Here is a 22,370-nt window from a genome sequence, read left to right as displayed (position 1 = left end):
TGCTGCGTAAGCACAAGAACCCGAGTTCGATCCCTGGTGCCCAAAAAAAAAAAAAAAAGTCTCATCTGTCAAAACAGCTTCTAGGCAGAAGTGATGACCTTTAACCTCTCAAATCCTACTCAAGTCTTGAGGGAAATCAGCCTAACGGTTTCCATTCATAATACTCTCTGCTGAACCATGTTCCGCTTCAATAATAGAATATGCGGATGATCAGATGGTCCTTCACCCCTCACCACCAAAGAAAATAATATCTCATTGGGTTGATGGCATCATATCCAAGAGTGAGGAATAAATTGCCTCTGAAGCATGAATAAAAACAATACTGGGGGTTGAGGCTGGGGCCTTAGCTCAGTGTTTCCACCACCTGTCTCACAAGGGCAAGGACCTGAGTTCAGTCCCCGGTACCAAAAAAAAAAATAATAATAATAATAATAATACTGGGGGCCCGGGGATTTAGCTCAATGGTTCCGCTGCCTGCCTCAAAAGCACAAGGTCCCGAGTTCGATCTCCAGTACCAAAAAAAATAATAATACTGGGGTATGTGAAGTGGAAAAGTCAACTACAAAAGACATGTACAGTATGATCCCAATTTTTGTGTGTTTATTTATCCAAGAGCTGATCAAAAATGTGTAGGGGCCAGGGGATTTAGCTCAGTGGTTCCACCACCTGCCTTGCAAGCGCAAGGACCCAAGTTTGATACCTAGTACCCAAAAAAAAGTATTATGAGGTAAGTATGTTTGAAGAATGGTTTGAGTATTTTGAGGGGAATTAATGGCAACGTGTCTTAACTGTAATAACTTTTTTAAATTTAACATTCACTGTATTTTTCAATCACACCTCACAAAAGAAGAGTTAGCAGTGGTCATCTCTGAACAGTGGTGATTTGGTTACTTTAATTTTGTCTGTGTCCCTTTCAATACTTTACAAATTTTTTATTATCAACATGTTATATTCAGAAAAATAATAATTGTTTTTTCTTAACACTGACATCAGAATAGATCTTTCCATACAGAAAAACGTTGTCGTTCCCGGGGAAGAGTCCAGCACAGGTTACAGTGTGGTGCTTTTGGAGAAGAATAAGTGATTTGTGTCCTTTCTTTCCCTGTAGGCTCCCCCCAGGACATCGCAGCCGTGAGAAGCCAGGCAGCCCTCCAGAGCATGCGGACATCACGGCTGATGGCACAGAACGCAGGCATGATGGGAATGGGACCCTCCCAGAACCCAGGGACCATGACCACAGCTGCGGCCCAGTCTGAGATGGGCCTGGCCCCTTACAGCAGCACGCCCACCAGCCAGCCAGGAATGTACAACATGAGCACAGGGATGACCCAAATGTTGCAGCACCCAAACCAAAGTGGTATGAGCATCACACATGGCCAAGCCCAGGGCCCGAGGCAGCCTGCCTCAGGCCAAGGCGTTGGGATGGTGAGTGGCTTTGGTCAGAGTATGCTGGTGAACCCCACGCTTACCCAGCAGCACCAGCAGATGAAAGGACCAGTGGGCCAGGCCCTGCCTAGGCCCCAGGCCCCACCCAGGCTTCAGAGCATCATAGGGACCATCCAGCAAGGAGCACAAGGCTGGCAACAGAGGAGCTTGCAGGGGATGCCTGGGAGGACTAGTGGAGACTTGGGACCTTTCAACAATGGCACCAGCTACCCACTCCAAGCTGGCCAGCCCAGACTGACCAAGCAGCACTTCCCACAGGGACTAAGCCAGTCAGTGGTGGATGCTAACACTGGCACAGTGAGAACCCTCAACCCTGCTGCCATGGGTCGGCAGATGATGCCACCCCTCCCAGGGCAGCAAGGCACCAGCCAGGCGAGGCCAATGGTCATGTCAGGCCTGAGCCAGGGCGTCCCTGGCATGCCAGCCTTCAGCCAGTCCCCGGCACAGCAGCAGATGCCCAGCGGCAGCTTTGCCCCAAGCAGCCAGGGCCAACCCTATGAGCGGAACCCCCCTCAGGACCTGTCGTACAGTTACAGTGGTGAGAGTGCCGGGGCTTCCTTCCCAGGGCTCACAGACAGTGGGGACCTCGTGGACTCCATCATCAAAGGCGGGCCGGGGGACGAGTGGATGCAGGAGCTTGATGAATTGTTTGGTAACCCCTAGTCCTAAGGGGTCCCGAGAGCCACAACTAGAGTGGTGAAAGTTTAACTCGTGAAAAAGAAACAGGATGTTGACCCATCCTTGTTTTTTGTTTTTTGACCCACGTAAACTGAGCAAAACTGCAGCTGGCTGGCAGTGGAAGATCCAGGTGTCAATCAGCCTTTCGGAGCCTCTGTGCACCTGATTTTCACACAGCAATCAAGATGAGACATCCTGCAGGTCCCTGCTCCTAGAGAGGGCCCCCCGGGGGTCAGGTAGGGAAGATGCCAGCAGCTGAAGCCCCTCTGCTCAGCAGCCCTTGTGATCGCCTGGCCCAGCAAGAGCTGCTCCAGCCCACAGGGACTGCCGGCCCTCCTGGCCCAGGCCCAGGGACTGTAGACTTGGAGACAGGAGACATAGAGCCTCAGTCAAGGAGACCCTCCTAGAGGCTGCCGGACCGTGGCACAGGCCATGGGCACAGGTCAGAAAGGTGCTGAATCTGGGTAAAAAGAGCTGTCTGCTTCCAGACTTGCTTGGTACTGGAGGAACAGCAAGCCGCTCCCAGAGAGACAACCAAGGATCCAGCAGGCTGGTCTCCCCGCCCGTGATGCCCCTCAGGCGTTGTGAGGCCACCCACAAGGAGAGCCAGCTGAGCTTGAGAAGGCCCAGCGCTGGAACAGCCCTCCACTGGAGGCTGTGGTAGCTGTCCTTGCTGTTTGGACTGGAGCCGCAGGGTTCCCAGGACAACGTGCTACATCCAGGTGGTTTTCTGCTTCTGACAGTGACGAGGTGGAGAGACCTCTGCTGCATTCTGAGTCCGCCACCGGGCACCTCCCTCCCCCATCCCACCTGCCCTTGCCTCTCCTTCCAGACTCGCCAAGAAGTGAGGCTTTGGGCAGAGTGAACACCAGTGCAAGAACTGAGACAGTGCCTGACATGCAGAGGCGATGCTGGCGCGTGCTTCCTCCGACACGTATAGAGTTGAACGAGTGTCTCTGCTTGGAACTGAGCAGGCTGTGCTGGTGTTACGTCTCCCCTTTGAGGAAGGGCCTGGAGGGCGGTAGGTTGGGCTCCCTTTGGGAAAACCCCAGGGGCGATTGCTCTAAAATTGGCCTTGTTCATCGTCTCTGTCGTCAGAAAGACAAATATAAAACCCCAAAGATGGATGAACAGAAAAATCAACAGCTCTGCCATACCAATTTGGGTGACAACAGGGGGGGAAGACTTGCTTTCTTTCCTAAGGGCAAAGTAATCCACTTCAAAAGTTCTGTACAGTTGTTCTCTTTGTAAATCACTCACATCTGCCCTAAGTGAAATCTGTCTCGAGGAGCCAGCAGCTGCCACTGTCACAGGCTTGTCTCCTGGTGTCTGCCTTCCCTCCCACGGTCCTATTTTGGAGGCTGTGTGACACAACTACTGTCCTGAGTGTGAGTGGCAAATGTTTTCCTCCTTCCCTGTCCCTCCGGGTTTCACATGCTGGCTCTGTCTGTGCAGCAACACACAGCTCACCGAAGACCAGAGCTTGGAGGGCTGGACTGGCTGCACTCCGGGCAAGTCAGGCCCCGTGGGAAGCGGAAGGCTGTGAAGAGGAGACAGGCAAGTGCTGCCTTTGACCTGCTCTCCGTGAGCCCTGGGTTCTAGACCTGCCTACCGAGGGCAAAGTGAGGCCAGAAACACTGGGCTGATGGGCCAAGTGCCCCCTCCGAAGAGTGGTGGCAAGGTGACTTTTTGAACTCTTATCAGTGGGGAGAGATGCCACCAGGAAAACAGATGAAAACCAAAAAGTAAAGCTGAAAACACAAAATACAGAATTATTACCTTTTCCTGCAAGGTCCAGGAAATAAATGTATAAGCAATGATGAGAAGCTGGAGGTGGGTGAAGGAGAGAGGGGTTTCCATTATCTTTTCAAAGCTGCCTCCAAGTGCTTAGTACTGGGACCAACTCATAGAGAGGTAGATTTTCATAAGGTTGTTTTGTTTTTACTACGGTGCTGATGTATATGTAATGTCTAAAAGAAGTTATTTGTACATAAGTTTTTACAATACTGCAGATATCACTGGGTCTACTATCTGTAAAAAATATACATATAAATATATATATACTGTTTGTTTAAAATAGAGTATTTTTATTTCATTCCTTAACTCATCATCACAGCAGTGGTATTGCACTTCAGACAACATCTAATTACTAATTTGTACTGTATGACCTACAGCAACTTGCTCCATTTTATTCAGATTTTTCTAGTTTTCTGTTTTGACTTTGTACATTGAGCACTGCTTATTTCCTTTTAAGAAATGTACAGAATTCTGAAATGTAGAAATGAAGTGATGTTGACATACCACTTTTAAAGAAAAAAAATAAAAGATCATTATCTGAATCAATCCAAAGTATACTTCATTTTAGGATCCTCATATTTTAGTCTCCAAAATTCATCAAGCAGATATATTGTACCTGGAATTTAACTGAATCATCGTGGTTCTTTTCTCAAAACTTTCATGTCATTATTTAAACATGTAGCAATGGAGATCAGTCATTCTCAGCCCTTTCAATTCAACCAAATTGAAACTTTGTAAATTTGCTGAGCACTCGGAAGGTGTGGCCAAGTCTATTCTGCAAGGGGCATACCGAGGTCCATTCGTGGATTCAGCACCACAGCAATTCAGTTGCCAACTGGCTCATTCAGAGATTCAGAAAATGGATAAGGAAATGATTTTATGGGGAAAAAGTCAAGGTATACACTGGAGGGCTGTAATGCAGAAGTCTTGCCCCTACAGTGGAGGCAGTTAGTAACATCCCACTCGCTCGTGTGTCTTACCTCTCCCAGCCCGCACTGCACGGGTCAAAGCCATGGTGCAGCCAGCTTTGCCTGCACTGCCACCACCAGAGTGGAAAGTGCTTGCAATTCCACACCCCACCACTGGTGCAGGCTGGTGAGAGCCGGTTTACCTGTCTGGAAAAACCAAGACAGAATGTATGCTCCAGACTCCTGCAGATCAGACAGAGCCTGGGACCTGGCGTAGCTCCTTCCCCTTCTCCGTCCTGCTTCCCCACTCCTTTGCCTTGTCTCCCGCTGAGCCCTTTCTTAACCCATTCCGTACAGGCGAACCCATTTCTCCACTTCCGGGAGACCTGTCCTAAGATCCCCGTCAGACTTTACAAAGCATAGTAAGACAACATATCTCAAAACCATCTGGATTAAGCTGAGGAACAGACCGTAGAATAAAGCCATCATAAAAAAGGATCCAAAATGAAGCTGAGCTTTAACACCGATCAAGAGTTGAAATGAGTTTACAAAAGAGGCTGGCCCTGCCCACGGCGAGCATTCCGTCCAGTCTCCCTGGCAGAGAATACCGTGGAGAAAGCAATGTGACAATGGGTTTGGTCCCTGTGACACGGGCTCAGGACTACTAGGTAACATGGGGAGAAAAGTGAACTGATTCGGGGTACAGGGAAGGCTCTGGGAAGCCAAGCATAGGGGTAAAAGCAAGAAGCTCTTGAGAACAGTGGATTACTCCTCCTAATTCTGACTAAAATGCACGGGATGAATGGCCAGCTTTCTCCTTTAAGATGATTTCATATCTGTAATCTCAGACATTATAAAGTACGTGTCAAACAAAAGGGGCAGATGCAGATGACCTGATATTTTTGCTTATTAATGACTGTTTAGTCAAATCCCATTGACTTCTCTTTTTTGGTACTGGGGCTGGAACTCGGACCTTGTGCTTGCAGGGCAGGCCAAGAAACCACTGAGCTAGATCCCCGGCCCCCTACTGACTTCTAATCCTGAAAAGCAGGGAGGAAAACTGCCTGAGAACAGAAATACCTCTTTGCTATTTGTGTGAGCAGTGGGTTTTTTTTATTGTTATTTGTTTGTTTCTTGCTGGGGATTAATCCCAGGGCCTTTCCATTGAGCTACATCCCCAGCCCTTTTTCTATTTTTTAGTCTGAGATAGGGTCTCGATAAATTGCCAGGCTGGCCTGGCACTTGCTATCCTCCTGCATCAGCCTTCCAGAGTGCTGGGATTATAGACATGTACCACCACACCCAGCTTCATTTTCTTTGGATTGTTTTCAGTCTTCTCTGTTCTGTTCTTTATTACACTCTAAGGACATGAGATTCCCATTCTGGTGTCCTGTGGACGAAGCTACCACAGGTACATGTCTCATTTCCCATAGCTCAAGGAAGAAATCACAGCTTCTGAAAACCTGAGGCCCAGTGTCCCTGCCCACATCCAAAATGTCAGAGAGAGGCCCCTTAGCAATGGCCATAGCTGTATGGATGCCATCCCCAGTCAGAGCTCCCATGTGCAACACAAGAAACTTTGGAGCTACCCAAAACTTAATTTAAGGTTATAACTTCTCTTACGATTTCTAACTTTTTACTATGCATATTCTCAAACAATCATGACAGTACGAAGAATACCTATACACTTAGCAACTGGATTTAATCATCATGAATACTTTCCACAGATGCTTCACATGCATATCTGTGGAACCATTTACACCTGACCACTTCACCCTCAGTGCCTCAGCCTTGCAGCTTCAAAGAATCTGGACATTCTCTTCCCTGGCCACAACACCATTATCAACATGAATTCCCTAATACCTACTTCTCACTCCAAATGCAAACCACCTCAGTTGTCTTACATGTGCACACTGTAGCTTGGTTTTTCTAACTCACATTTGATCAAAGATCTCATGCTGCCCTTTGATTTTTCTGCCTCTTCAGGCTCCATTAACAGAGAAAAATTCTCTGTCCCTTCCTTCATGACATTGACTTTTTTAGGAAGTGAATCTGATTTCTAAAAATAAAATTTTTCATTTTACTAATATGCAAAAAAAAATGTATGTACAACCATCAGATCAATCGGAAACTCAAAGCTCTTTGGCCACATGTTTGCTCCCTTTGGGCAAATCTAATAAGGATAAAATAATCAAGAGGTTGCCTGGTGACACAGGAATTAAAACAAAGGAAACAAATTCCCTTGTAATGTCTAAAGACACAAAGCTTTGATAGTGTACAACCATTGCCTGTTTCTAAATGTTGTCTATTCAAACCAATTTAGGTGCTTTAAAAATCCTCCGGTATAAGAATAGAACTTCTCTAAAAATCCTAAAGTAAAGAAACAATCCTAAAGTATAAGATTTGGAAAGGTTTTTGTTTTTGTTTTTCCTACTTCCAAAGGACAGGGTTCTGTAGTGATAGTGCTGTAGAGTCCAAAACTTGTACCATCTTCCTTCACTGTCTTTGGTGACTAATAGAAAATCTCAGGATTCAGGCCACTATCATAATGGACAAGAATATCAAGTGGATGGGCCAAGGATTTAGCTCAGTGGAATCATGCATGCCTGCCTCGAAAGCACAAGATCCTGAGTCCAATTCCCGTTACCACACAAAAAAAGAAAGGATATCAAATGAAAGAGTATAGGATCACAGCATTTTACCATATTAGCCCCATTTTATCTTAACAGAAAATGAAGTCTAAGAGCTATGAAGCACTAGGGTGCCACCACCAGCAGGTGGCAGGACAGGGAGGGTGGTCTGGCCCCGGAGTCTCTACCAGTTTGCCACACGACCTCTTATTGATGCTGGCCTCAACCAGAGCCAAACAGCCAGCATGGGGGGATCCTAGACCAGCATCCAGACCACTACATTCTCACGCACTGTGTGATATTTAACACTGCTATTTGGAATCAGGGCTGGACGCATCTCCCTCCTCCACCACTCTGGAAACGCTACCATTTAGATGCATTCCTTCCTTTTCCTATTATTCATGGCTTTTGTAACTGCTTCTGTCCCCATTGTCCGCATCTGGTGAGATGCCCTCACCAGAGTCAAAGCTGTCTGATTTTCTCTGGGAATATTGTTGGAGGGCTCCTTTCCTAATGCTTTCCCTAAGGTCTTTGAAAGCTTTAGATAGATTCATTCCCATTTTACAGATGAAGACAATGAAGGAATGTCGAATGCATTGTGCTGGGCAGGGTTGCACCTCAGAGTTGGGACAGCCACACGGTCCATCCTGAGTCCGGCCTCCAGCCCATGGGATGCAGATGTGCACTGGAGTCCGGTCAAGATCTCCCATCAGCAGGCCCCTCCTCCTCTGCCCTGGTGCGAAAATACTCAGCCCTGCTCCCAGGGTCTCCTCAAAATGATATGCTTTCTTTCCTTTGTTCTTTATAAAGCACATTTTCACAGCCAGATCTGCTTCTTGCCATTAGCTGGTGACTCTGGCTACTTTGTGTGTCTGCCTGGCTTCCCCCACTCGCAGCACCAGCGCGGGGGAGGAGGGGCTGCCTTCCCAGCATCTATCTGATACCTTCCACCAGGACAGAAGCTGTCGCAGAGGCAGGCTACCGGAGGTGATCCTCGGAAAGCTCAGCACGCAGGTCAGGCTGCTCTGTCCCCACAAAAGAGATCTAAAACCGGAGCTCCGCCCACGTCCGCTGATCGCTTGCCCGGACCACCCCCGCGATCCAGCTCTTACACAAACAGGAAATGTGCTCCCTAAAGGGTGTGTTTGCACAAAGCCATCTCAAGAAAAACAAAACGGAAGACTTTAAATTTTTATTTAACAAGCAACACGGTGTTACCTTCAGAGTGGAAAGAGCTTCCGCAAACATGAAAGTGAAGGAAAGAGAAAAAGTTAGAAGTATCGCCTCAGTTGCTTGGCAACATGGATGTCCAGGTATTCATCCAGAAAGCTGTTCGCAATCCCCAGGGCGCCGAGGACCCCCAACAAGCCCAAAGTTCCCAGGCTCAATCGGAAACCACTGATCCTGCGGATGGACAAAAGGGACAGGAGTGACAAGCCGGCTGTAATGAGGAAGCTGGGAGACCCGGCACGGGTTTCTCCTTGCTGACACTGCCCAGAACTCCTATGCTTCTGCCATGTGAAACTGTGGTTCATCGCGTAAATGGAAGTGTGTGCCTGGCCCAAGACTAAAGTTGGCTTCTTTGACCAGTCAAAGGACTATCGCGGCTGAAACCAGGATTCTTTTCCTGATATCTTTCTAGAGACACTGGAAAATTATTCCTAGGGCTGAATGAACATGGGCAGTGCACAATTTTTGTGTTGCTGTTTTGTTTGGATTGAACCCAGGGCCTTCTCACTGAACTACATCTCCAGACCGTTTTTAATTTTTTGAGACAGAGCCTTGCTAATTTACTAAGTTGTGGACCGGGAATTTAGCTCAGTGGCACTGCACCTGCCTCACAAGCACAAGGTCCTGAGTTCGATCCCTAGTACCAATAAATAAATAAATAAATTACTAAGTTGCCCAGGATGGACTCAAACCTGCAGTCTTCCTGCCTCAGCCTCCCACAATGCTGGGATTATAGGCATCCACCACCACACCCACCTCAATGCACAGTTTTATGCCTGTGGTTCCCCATCTCCTGCTTGGGTCACTATTGCCACCATGCCTCTCGGTGCTTTTCTTAATACCAGACGTCACCCTGCTACATCCTGCACAAATCGCCATTACTAGGTTTCTCTTACCTTTTTTCAGCAGCTTCTGAATATCCCCAGAAGTACTTGTGACGGCTATATATGTACACCAGCCCCAGACAAGTAGCAAAAACTGCAGAAGGGGAAGAAGAAAAGCTATAGAATATGATAGCAGTCTTTCAAAATGAAGTGTGGAGACTGAGACTATTTATAAAATATGTATATGACAAGATACTTATAACACAGAATGTATAGAGAACAATTACAATACAGTTTTTAAAAACTTAGTTTTTCATATGGACAAAATGTTGGAGTAGACAGTTCACTGAAGAAGATACACAAATGTGCCAATAATCACACACAAAAATATTTCCATGAGTTTCAACATTAGCAAAGTGCCACTTAAAACTACTACTCTTCACACCCACCAGAATGTCTAAAATTTTAAAAGACCAACACTATAAAATGGTGAGGCTATGAAGCAACTGGAATCCTCATAGATCACTGGCAGGAATGTAAAATAGTTGTATTAATAAGCTTTGATGTGACTGAGATACAATACCCAACACTCACAAGTGGAAAAGAGGTTTAATTCAACTCACAGTTTGAAGGGTTTCAGTCCATGGCTAGTTAGTTAGCTCCAAGGCAGGAACATCATGGCCTAAGAGCATGGTGAAGCAAAGATGCCTTGCTCATGGGGTGGCTGGGAACCAGAGCAGGGAACACAGCCAGAGAGGAAGAGGCCGGGAAATAGAGATGGACCCAAGGTCAGGTTTCCACGGCATTCCCCAAAGTGCGCTTATTACTCTCCTAGGCCAATTGAGCTGACACAGTTAAGCTTACCCCCCACAATAGAACAGCTACTTTGGGAAAAGTTCTGGTAATTTCTTATAAACCAAGCATCATTTTTGCTGGGAGCAATGCACTATAGATCATTATGGCCAGGCCTAACTTGCCTACTCCCGCGGAAGGTGTGGTGGAGCAAAGCCTGGCCGAGAAGAGGGCTACCTTCCTTCCTACCCATTCGCCAGAGAAACATCAAGCATTATCTCCAGCAGACCCTTGCCATTCTCCCTGCTCCAATCAGGCATCCCCTTTCGGTTTCCTTATCTACATTATAAATAAAGGTGCTGAGGACACAAGCCAAGATTTTTGTCTCATACGGACAAAGAGTTTCCACCTGGCCTCAGCTATGTAAACTTTACTGTCCTCTTTGTCTTCTTTGTCTTATTCTTTAAGTTTCTTAAGCTCTCACAGTTGTTTCTCACTCCGTGAACCCTTGAGCCAAGCAGGTTGTGGCACATTTTACCCAACAATTCCATTTCTATGTCAATAAGTCCCTGACTTATGAATATTTGAGTTGCAAACTTTCACCAGTGTACTGTATAAGACTCACTTCGTTGGCTTATGAATGAATTTGACTTATAAATAATTCTCCTGGAACAGAATTTGTCCAAAAGTCAGGGACTTACTGTATTTGACCAAGAGAAATGAAACCATGTCTGTAAGAAAAGTTCACTGAGTACAAGAATGTTCATTGTAGCTTTATTCACAGCCAAAAATTAGAAATGGCCTAGAAGTCAGTCATGAGGAAAATGAATAACTAAGCTGTGACAAGGGAATTCAGTGGAATGCTACTCAGCAATGAAAAAAAAAAAAAAACAGATACTCACACCAGCATGGGGAGACTCACTGTTGGGACAGCCAAATGAGCTATTAAAGGGTTGGAGGAAGTAGGTCACTAAGAGTGTGCTTTTAAAGGTATATCTTTTAGGGGGCTCTTACTGATCTCTCTGCTTACTAGCTGCCCTGAGGTGAGCAGCTTTACTTGGCCACACCCTTTCCACCATGATGTTTCTGCCTCATCACAGCCATAAAGGCAACAGATCCAGATCACCATGGACTGAGACCTCTGAAACCATGAGCCAAAATAAACCTTTCCTCCTTTAAATTGGCTTTCCTCAGATATTTGTCACAGCAACAAAAAGCTGACCATTATAGCCAGGGTCTTGAAGGGCAATGAAGTAGCAGAGTGACCTAGCATCTAAGGAAGTTTTAAAATGCGTGCTGTCAGATTTGAGAATTACTGTCCCTATCTACTGAATTACTCCAATAAAGCCAATGATAATGCTAAAGACAGCTAATAGGCAACTTACTTTGCAAGAAAAAAATGAAAAGAAAATTATGACAAGATACCCAAGAAGTCCTTTCCTGCCGGGAGTCAGCCTTACTTAGATCATCATGGGGAAGCCGAAAGGGTCAAATGGCAGAAATGGGATCCCATTATCAAAAAGCACTTTTCTTATTAGTTGTTAATATGCTCTTATGTGACAAGGACCAGCCACTTTCATTCATGGAATTAAGGAACAAAAGTGTGAGTTGAAATAAAGTTAAAAGGTCTTTCTTTAAAGGTCATTTACCTGAAATTCCCTAAGTGACAGTAAAAATTACAAGAAAGAGATGGATGGCATTTCCTCTAGAAGCAGCTGAATTTTGGTTTATTTAAATCTCAGCAATCAAGTGCAAATCCAAATGAGGCCATGAAAGTTACCAGAAATCAAAGAGAATTAAATTTCTCCAAGTAAGGTACCTGATACAGGTCTGACTCCCTGGGAATGAATAGGCAAAGTTAGGATAAAGCCCTCAGCTCACCAGGGATACCTTACTCAAGTGAAGAGGGATGTTCATGGAACTGCTACGGATAGTGGAACTATATACTTGCAGACCCTTTGGGACTGGTACACTGGGCTTTGGGACAAATATCCATAGACCCTGCTGCGTATTTGAAAGGGCAATTTTACTTGCATCGGTGAATGACATGTTGGACAAATTACTTAACCTCTCTATCCTTCAGTTTTTATGTCTGTAAAGTAGGAATTAATTAAACTTTATTTCATATAAAAGGCTTAAATCTTATGAATCTTACACATGAGAGTTAAACCTTAAGAACAGTGTCTGGTACATAGTAAGTGCTCAATAAATATTAACTATAATTATTAAGGTGTTTTGTTAATTCTGTGTTCTGTTCCTTCAATTAAATTAGAATTATATAATTTCATTTGAAGACTAAGTTCATGTGATTTTTATCAAGTGTCCAGCAGATAGTTTATTCCAAGCTTTTTTTTATTATTTAGTTAAATCATAATGAAGCCCAAGTTTGGATATCTGCAACAGAAATGTATGTAGACATTTCCTTATTTTGTTTAAAATAGTTGCGAGGGTCAGTAGCTGTCAGTTGCCTACCTGCTCCTCTTGATTTTAAGCACAACGGTCATCATTAGAACTGTGTGTTCTATGATTACCTTGATTGAAATACCATCCAGCCATCCACAGTGTAATCAGGAATACGGGGTAAAACTCCACACAGTTTTGTCTGCAGGAAAAAAAAATGGCTTAATTTATGAGAAACTATGCATGAATGCAATGGCTTTTATCTGGAGGCATACATCCAGTGTGTAACATAAAAATGATCCTTCTACTACAATGAGTCTTTCGAAGCAGGCCTCAAACATTGGTGAAACCTCGGAGCAAGTCCAAGAAGAATCATCATCCTACACAGGCTTTGCAACTAGTGGAAATGAGTCATAGCTCTTTTCTAAAAGGCAGGTCTCTTATGTCTAAAGATCATTCTATGTCTTATCTAAATAACCCAGGAGCTTACTTAATTCATATTAAACAGATTTCTCCTCAAAAACTCCCTTACATCCATTGCCTTCCACTTGAGTGACTCAGAACATTAGAAGATGGTCTTTAAATAATTCCCCCAAAACTTTCTGAAGGAAATGAATGAACACATTTAATTCCCATTTTATAGACCAAGATACTAAGGCCCAGGGCCCAGGCTGACTGATGCCTTTCAGAGAATCAAAAGTACATGGTGTCCATCTCCAGGTTCAACAACCCTGCCCTAACATCCAGTCAAATTGCCTCTATTCACAGAGGACTTGGATGGAAGCCTTGATATGACTTCGAGCACAAGGGAATAACTTTCTAGGAACTCTAATTAATTCCTCTGCACCCACCAAAGAGGAAAAAAAGATGAAATTATATTCATCCTTCTTCCTGAACTACACCCCCAAGCCAGCTTGGTTAGGTTGGCTAAGTTCTTTGACAACTAGAAAGAACTTTACTGCATTGATAATGAGGTCCGTATAGAGGCTGGCAGAAGAGTCATATCCACGGGGTTGCAAGGACTTCACATCCTTCTTAAATAAGCCGGAAAGCTTGGCTACTCAAGGCTGGGAGGCAATTGACCCAGAAGGAGTCAATGGTGAAGACCTAGGTCTTTCAGTTCAGGTCACTGTGAATGATTTATTTTCCTTAATAAAAAAAAGAAAACACAAATACAAAGCATATCTCTTTCCTTATTTTCCACTGTTGCACCGGAAATTGTGGCCAGGTCAGCTCAACCTCTTCCGCAGATGCCTCAACTATATACAACACAGCTCCCCAAGTCATTCCACTGTCCCTTAGTAATCAGTAAAAAAAGGGCACAATTAGCAAACTCGGTGCTCATTCAAAGCCCATGGCCAATGTCGAGTCCTGACGCACAGTAGAAAATTGTAACCTCACCAGTAAAGCAACACAGGCTCCCCAAAGGGCTCTGGGAGGGCCAAGGGGGTGATCATCAATTCCCTGGAAACTCAGAAATGGATAATGTGAATGCAAAAACGCTTTCTTCTGCCTTTTCTTACCATTGTCTTTAAGTCCCACAAAGTCCTGAATGACCCAAGGAAGGACCGATCTAGAAGCTAACACTGATATTCTCACAAACCAGAGCCACCATTCTAGCACAGCGAGGTAGCTGAGACTGCTCTTTCTGTAGCACCCATCCTTGGCATGATTTTGCTTCTGATAACTGTCTTTTTTCTCAATGTCTTCTCTAGCTTTATAAGTGGCTACGATAAGTTAAGTGGAAAGATACCTTATAGATTTGTGTACTCAGAGCAACTGTAGCTCCCCACAAAATAAACAACTTCCCAATACTTTCTTTTCCTTGGCTACATCCATAGAGCTATTTTCCATGAAACAAAAGAGAGGAATAAGCCCTGCAGTATGGTTTCTATCTAGATAGAAAGTACTCATGCACTCATAGGTGGGGCTTTGGGTAGGTGATTAGACTACAGGAGCATGATACTCGTCCGTGGATTTGTCTACTGATGAGTTTACAGCCAAAGGTGATGTTGGAAGGTGAAGCCTGGTCAGAGGAGGAGGTGGTCACTGGGGGCGAGGCCTGGGAGGGTCTATCTTCTTCCCTCCTCTCTTGATCTCTCTCTGCTTCTGCCTACCATACCCTGAGCAATTCCTCTCTGCCATGGCCTTCTGCCATGCTGCCCTATCATAGAGCCAGCCAACCATGGACTGAAACCTCTACAAACTGTGAGCTAAATAAACCTTTCCTCCTTTAAGGTATGGGTGCTGGATATTGTGTCTTGGTGACAAGAAAGTAACTAAGACGCTCAGCCTGGCCAGTGTAGCGACTTAGTGAGACACTGTCTCAAAATTTTTTAAATTAAAAAAATTTTTAAAGGGGCTAGGAACGTAACTCAGTACAAAGGGTTCAACCCTGAGTATTACAAAAAGAGAGACTCACACATGCACAGAGCAGGGTGGGGGAGAGGGAGACTAGTAAATGTGCTAATCTAGAATGTGCTAATCTTTCTACATTCACTGGAATTTCATTTGATCCTTTTGGGGCCTTAACAAGTGCCCCGTCATTTATTAGGCTTTATAATGTACCTAAATTATTCCAAATGTAAGGATTCAGTTTTTCCCCAACATATTTTAATTCAAAATTAGCTGTGATGATATTTTTGAGCATCTTCAAAAGCACTGCATTCTGGATGTTCAAATGGGAAGGGGAACAAGGGAGCAAGAGAGGAGGGGAAAAGGCAAAAAAAGAGAATGGAAGGGAAAAAATGGAAAGAAAACTGTTGTAAATGAGGAGGGGAAGAAGAGTTGAAGGGAGGGGAGAGGAATGGGGAAAAAGAAGAACCAAGATATATTATGTACAGGAACAAATTCCCTATGATGTGTTTTTTGTTTTTGTTTTTTTTGGTACCGGGGATCGAACTCGGGTCTTTGCACTTGCGTAGCAGACGGCGAAACCACTGAGCTAAATCCCCGGCCCCAAATTCCCTATGATGAATGTGATCGTATGTGTGACAAGCATGTATTAATAAAAAAGAAGGGGCTGGGGATTTAGCTCAGTGGTTCCGGTGCCTGCCTCACAAGCACAAGATCCTGAGTTCAATCTCAGGTACCAAAAAAAAAAAAAATCCACAAAAAAAATAAATAAATAAAAAGGAAGGGTTCCAAACCCTAAAACAAAGCACCCCATTTTATATTCCTCAGAGACGTTCCTTACAGAGAACTAGGTCCTTGCATGGCATGTGAGAGCCGGTGGGCCTGTGACCTCTTTGGGCTTCTGTCCACATTGGCTGACATGCAGATCGCATTCCTGTCCCTTACCTGAAAGAAGAAGCCCTTTGGGAAGACTCCAGAGCGGAGTGGCGCCAGGCCTCAGAGGACAAGAGAGGCGGAACTGAGGCCCCTCAGCTGCAGCTCCCTGCCCCAGGGCCCAGGGCACCTCAGGCTGTCACCCAGCCTCGGAAGACACTCCGTAACCCGGGGCAAGGGGGGCACACAAAGGCCCCTGAGCTGGCCTGGGGCACAGCACCCCCAAACTGCTTGCCGCCTGGCTGTGTCCCCAGAACATCCCCTGAGCCCAGAGAGCTGGGGAAGGAGGTGCTGGGACGAAGGGCAAGCAGAGGCCCGTTAGAAGCCAGTGCCTTTTAGGCCCGGAAGTGCCCGTGACTCCATTTGCTCTCACAAGTGGGCAAAGCCTGGAAAAATGGGGCGGGTTGTTCCCATATCTCTGCACCTTTCTCTCCCAAGTAATGGGTCCCACGGTTCCTTTGCGACAGCACCGGACACACCCTAACCTGCTACCCAGCTGTGCTTATAGTACTTTCCTTGTGGCCCTCTTTGTGGACCTGCCCTAGGTCTCGGTCCCTCTGAAATGTGACCTTGTCCGTTTCTTACTATTGACCTTCAGAGGTGGTAAAGATTCCTCTGCCTGCCAGCCGAGTCCTGCTGTTTGCTGACAGTCCTCTCTGCTGCCCAGTGGTGAGAACCCTGTGTCTCGCTACCTGCTCAGCACCACCTTCTCCACCGTGGAGTCACACCCTTCTACCCACGGTGATATTTGTTTATGACAAAGGAGAAGCCCTTCCAGGTGCCTCCATGACAAAGTTCAGTGTGACCCACAATAACTGATCTCGGTGAGCTGTCAGCAAACATAACTAACTCAAGGGGACCAAATCCAAACAATCCCTGGACAACCTTACCCGCAACTAATTACAATGTCACCGACGTGAAACCAACAGAAAAATAATTTATGGCCTCCTTCTAGTCATGAAGGCAGATAGACTTCACCCTCTCGGTGCAGGGCTCCTGCAGAAAATCTCCTAAACAGACAGCAGCAACTGGCAGGAGCCATGTGTCAACTGCCCTCGTGTGGGAACAGAGGGTACAACTGACTGTGACCGCTGACGGACTGTCCTCTCCCCTGCATGTGCCCACTGGGGGAAAATGGGCCAGGTCTACTCCTCCCCTGCTCACAACCACCCTGAGCTCCCTTGACATTTTAGTCCCCATAGAAAGCCTGGAGGGGGCTTCTTCGTCATCAGCTGATGTCGCCATGGGCCTCCAAGGCTGTGCTGGAAGGACAACGAGGTGGGCAGCATCCCGGTTTTCAAGGGACTGAGCAGGTTTCCTGAGAGAAAGTCTTCAAGTTTTAAATGAGGACCATCCCAGGTCAGTTGTTCTAGTTTGTCTGGGACTTGGCAGCCTTTAGGGACATGGAGATTTAAGTACTAATACTGGGAAGGTCTCAGAAAAAGCACAGAGTTGGTGACCCTTTGGGAGAGTCTGGGAGAAAACCTGGCACCGAGCAGTAGAACAGTTGCTGCTTCCCGTCCCTGCCCAGCCCAGGACCGGCCTGGGGCTCAGGATACGTGGTCCTGCTGACGCCCCCGGGGCCTAGGGCTGAGAGCAGTGAGGGTGTCCCCAACTGAGGGCCTCGGTCATTAAGTAGACTACAAAGTTTATATCTCCATGGGAAGGAAAAACAGGGTCAAACTGTGGCTTGGCAGGTCCTGAAACACTCGTCTCCGAACGCCTCTGACTGCATAGTCCTCACAGTTACACAGCCTCATAAAAATACATACATGTCCTACTGTGGCCACAGTGACAGGGCCTGCATTTCCCCACCTCCTCAGACATGGGTGGACCTACTTCTGCCCAACAGAAAGGGAAGGAAAATAGCTGAACATAGAGGCACATGCCTGTAATGCCAGAGCTCTGGGAGGCCGAGGCAGGAGAATCACACATTCTAGTTACTGAGTAACTCATAGTACAGAGTCATCTTAAAAATAAAAATAGATAAGGTGATTTTAAAATGAGGTTTCTAGGGAAGGGTTCCTCTTTCAAGTTTCTTCCTTTTCTTTTCTGCCCCTTTTCCTTTCTCCTCTTGTTTTGCTGGCTCATCCTGAAGCCGCCACTGCACACACCACCAGCTGCCAGCACTGTTCCCAGGTGATTCAGCTCGGTCTTTGGACTGTGGTCCCCAGATGTCCTTCGGATTACAACACCAAGGAGACCACAGCAACAGGTTGAAGTGCTAAAAGAGGGCAGAGGATGAGACAGAGGCCACTAGAGGCTGACTTTTTATAAGGACCCACCCTGTCTAACTGTTCCTTGGGAGGTACCTCCTGTGCCGGGACGCAGCAGGGAGGTGGCCACTGGTGACAGGAGGCCAGGCGTCTCACTGCCACCCTGCATTGGTGTGCCTGGAGATGAAGGCAGACACATGAGGGGTGAGACTTGCAGGCCTCAGACGCCAGCTGCCTTCACCCCCAACCACCTGGAGAATCAGCAGCCTGTGAGAGGCCAGATGGGCATTTGTCTTGGAGGGCAGTGAAGCTGGGAGAACTCACCATTCAAAGGCACTTTGTCATCACGGGGATCCCCTTTCTATAACTCAGTGCACAAGGGCATTGAGTGCTTTCAGCTAAGGTCTAAGACGGTTACGCTCATAAGAATAGGGATGTCTCTGTCTCTCCGTCTCAGTCTAACTTTTTTACACATACTAAAGTTAATGACCCATGCTGTTGTGATTCTAAAGTTGCAGAAAACTAAAAAAAAAAAAAAATCACTATCTTTGCGGATTTTCCTTTTCTTCACAGTTTTTAGATAGGCATTAAGGCCACTGTTTTTAATTTCTAAAATGTCAGGATCAGAATTTGAACTGACTAACGAAAGTTAATAAAATGGCGGGGGACCTCACAAAACTGCAGGAGACGGCAAAGAGGCTACTATCTCTAGAGTACCCAGATACCTGATGATGGGGTTTCTTGGGCTTTGTGGCAGGTTGATTTTAGACAGGCCCTGAATTGCTCAGAATTAAGCAGATGAGTGGACTCACAAGACCAACAGGAGAGGTAATTTTCTGTCTTACCCAGCACTGATGAAATCACTATTGGTATACTATGTATGTCTCTAGGTTCCGGGTTTATAAATAATATTAACATTTTTAGTCTAAATGGAACAACCAAAATATCTAAAAATGGTTGGGGAAAAAGCTGAAGAATTAGTGCTACCCGGCCTCAAAATGGAGAAGATGAAAGATGTTTAATAGTGGCCTGAAGCATGTGAGAGGAGGGAGGCTGGCAGCTAATCATCCCTTCCAGGGAAGAGAGAATCAGAGGAAATGTATTTAAATTGCAACAAGATCAATTTATTACTTGGATCTACTTTTAGGTTTTATGAAAGCCTTTAATCTAAAGGAATCAAGGTGCTTGAATGAGACAAGAAGGAATTTTCTAAGTTTAGCAATACCATAAAGGAATGGTTCTTGGTGAAATGAAAGTTGCTATTCTCACAATGTTTTAAAATGCATTCTGGCAAAGGGGTGCAAAGCTCCAGTGATGGTGGTCTCGGAGGCCTCTCCGTGAAGGAGGGGAGCAGGAATCACAGTATGGACTCGGGAGGAGGAGGCCTGGGGTGGTAACTCAGGACACCAGGACTCCATAACAACTTCTCTGCTTGGCAAATGAACACCCAACGCAAGGTGACCCTCACACACGCAGCAACCATTTAGTGGTGCTCAGAGCCCTCCAAAGTGACTGACGATGAGTTGTCAAGTTCTCCTTAGAGAGAGAACAGGTCATAACTTTGACTCATTGGTCATGCTGAGGGCAGAATCAGCCAGAGAAAGGGCAGAGGAAAGCATCATTTCTGTGAAAGTCACATCATGAGACCTTCAATAGAGGCTGAAGGAACTCAATGCTTTGGCCCAAGACAGCCACAAAGAAAGTACATGACTTCTCCATGTGTTTGCAGAGCTTAAGAGACCAACTCAAGAAAGGAAGAGAACACCAAAGGGACTCGAAAGAACTGGCTGGTCCAGAGGCTTCAGCCTCAACCACCTCAGAGAAGGTCAAAATGGCTGCCCTAGCAATGACTATAACCTGATTTGGCCAGATTTCTCCTAAACCTTCAAATCTAAGTCAAGAACCTGACTAACACTGTAGAATATCCAAGAAATTGCATTTTATGGCTCCAACCCCCTCCCAGATATTTGAGAGATGCTATTCTTTTTCAACTTGTCTCTGTTCTGCTGTGATTAATCAAACAAATTAAAGGGAATTGTTTTTGTTTTAGCTTGTAGCCAAGGAACTGGGTTTGTATACTTATTTTATAAATAGCAACTTAAGAGAAATATTTGGAAACGGTACCCAGCTTTATTTCTAGGGCAAGAGGAGTCCAGATATAGCAGAGGCAGGAGAGAGCAATAACTTGAAAGAAAATCAAATTTGTGGAAACTGTGAGAACAAAAATAGAATCAAGAAGTGGCCTGGGGATTTAGCCTGCTGGGAGCCTAACTTCCCCAACCAGAAGTTCTCAGCTCATGAAAGACAAAGCGGGAAGATCTGAAATTTCCTCCTGTGATGATTTTTAGAAATAGTGTGGTGTCTCCCAAACTTCACACCTAAACCCATCACTTTCAAAACTTCAGCCTCTCCTCAAACCACTTACTTGTTTTGTATAAATCAACTAGTCTTTTTAAACTAAAATTGTAAAAGAATTTTTACATCGCTACCCCAAGTGAAGAAAGAACATCATGTCCTAAATAAAGGGTTAGTAATAAACCCCGTGGAAACAGAGGTTCCCAAATTCTAGTTGGATGTTACCAATGCCGAAGGCACTGAGAGTGAATGAGCTCTCTGTTGAAGCGGGTAGTAGGTGTCCAAGGGACGTCGAGAACCTATTACTGGAAATTCTTCCTGAATATGGCAGACTGACCTGTGTTTATTTCTTTTCGCTCTCGAAGCCTCACTATAATGCTGGTAAAAGAATTTTAAAATAGGCACACGCCATCTACAGCAAAGAGAAGGGAAGAGAGATGTTGGCAGGGTTCTGAGGAAAGATAGGCCCGGAAGGGCAGGAGCTGAGCAGGAGAAGGCAGGAAGCTGCCAGCTAAATGCTGGCAGAGGAAAGAGCCAGGGGAGATTCAGGCCAAATATGCCCCAGAACCCCAGAGGCCCAGGAATGGGGGCCCTGGTGCCCTGGAGGCCAGAGGCTGACATAGAGGAACTGGCTAAAAGACTATACAAGGACCACTCCCCCATCACAGGAGCTGGGGAAACTGAGTCAGAGACTCTCTGGGGGACTCTCAAAATGGCGGGGGTGGGGGTGAAGGCACCATTCTCTACTGAGAACAGCGAGAATCCTCGCTCAGTGAAAGACCTTCTGCCTTTATCTCCCAACTCCCAGAAGTCAAGCCCGGCCTTGCCATCTCCACCCTCAGCCCTCAGTGCTAAGGAAGGCTGAGAGCTTTCTCTACACACCGAGCATGGTGGTACACAGCTGCCATCCCAGCACTTTGGGAGGCTGAGCCCAGAGGATCACAAGTTCCAGCCTAACCTGGGCAATTTAACAAGATCGTGTCTCAAAAACTAAAAAGGGCTGGGGATGTAGCTTAGTGTGAGGGTTCAATCCCTAGTACTGGACAAAAATTTAAAAGTCTTTGCTAGCCGAGGATGTAGCTTGGTAGTGCCACCGCCTGCCTCGCAAGTGCAAGGGTCTGAGTTCAATCCCCAGTATCAAAAAAAAAGTCTTAGCTAGAGAAACAAAATGGTGCCAGAAAGATGACCTACGAACCCTGAGACCTGGGACCCCCAGAAAGAAAGCTGCCTCCAGCCAATCACCCTTAGAGAGCCGGGCCCTCAGTAACCCCAGCCATGCACCTGGGCCTTCCAACTCACTCTCCAGTGTTTTGTTTCATTTTTTTGTTTGTTTTGGTACCGGGGATCGAACTTGGGACCTTGTGCTTTCGAGGCAGGCGGCAGAACAACTGAGCTAAATCCCTGGCCCTCCAGTGTATTTTTTTTAATTGCACAGATAACCAGTCAAAGACCACCTGCCTCTAAAATCTCTTTTGCTCAGCTCACTATGCTGCCCCTTGTCATCATCCTGAATGCTCAATGCCAGAGATTCCAGGTTCATCCTTGACACTCTTTCTTCTTTACTTACACCCACCATGCCCTTATGTTCTCATCTAGTCTCGTGGTTTAAAACACCTTCCTGCTGGGTGTGGTGCCTGTAATCTCAGCACTCAGGAGGCTGAGGCAGGAGGATTGCCATGAGTTCGAGGCGAGCCTGGGCTACATAGTGAGTTCAAGGTCAGCCTAAACTACATAGTGAGACCCTGTCTCAAAACAGAGGAAAAATAAGTAAAACATCTTTCTGATGAAGATAGATTTATATCTGCA

General features: G+C 45.9%; 2 protein-coding genes across 3 annotated transcripts in view; one reads left to right on the top strand and one right to left on the bottom strand.

Moving 5' to 3' along the window:
- The window catches only part of Maml3 (mastermind like transcriptional coactivator 3), a 417,197-nt gene extending 412,730 nt beyond the window's left edge, over positions 1-4,467 (top strand). For both annotated transcript variants that reach the window (XM_021236421.2, XM_004854993.4), the window contains exon 5: positions 1,109-4,467. In XM_021236421.2, the coding sequence (XP_021092080.1) occupies positions 1,109-2,109 (1,001 nt within the window). In that variant the 3' untranslated portion in view covers positions 2,110-4,467. The remainder of the gene's footprint in view (positions 1-1,108) is intronic.
- A 4,169-nt stretch (positions 4,468-8,636) lies between these two features.
- Mgst2 (microsomal glutathione S-transferase 2) overlaps positions 8,637-22,370 on the bottom strand; it is a 21,695-nt gene continuing 7,961 nt past the window's right edge. The window contains exons 3-5 of the mRNA XM_004854992.3: positions 12,837-12,907; positions 9,586-9,667; positions 8,637-8,863 (exon numbers count right to left, since the gene is read on the bottom strand). Coding sequence (XP_004855049.1) covers positions 8,731-8,863; positions 9,586-9,667; positions 12,837-12,907 — 286 coding nt within the window. The 3' untranslated portion in view covers positions 8,637-8,730. The remainder of the gene's footprint in view (positions 8,864-9,585; positions 9,668-12,836; positions 12,908-22,370) is intronic.

This window comes from Heterocephalus glaber, unplaced genomic scaffold, assembly GCF_053883595.1.
Source record: "Heterocephalus glaber isolate CG9 unplaced genomic scaffold, H.glaber_assembly_v1.0 deba00001586, whole genome shotgun sequence".
Taxonomy (NCBI): domain Eukaryota; kingdom Metazoa; phylum Chordata; class Mammalia; order Rodentia; family Bathyergidae; genus Heterocephalus; species Heterocephalus glaber.
The sequence above is the reverse complement of the archived record's forward strand: the minus strand, read 5'-3'. Positions and strand labels throughout refer to the sequence as shown.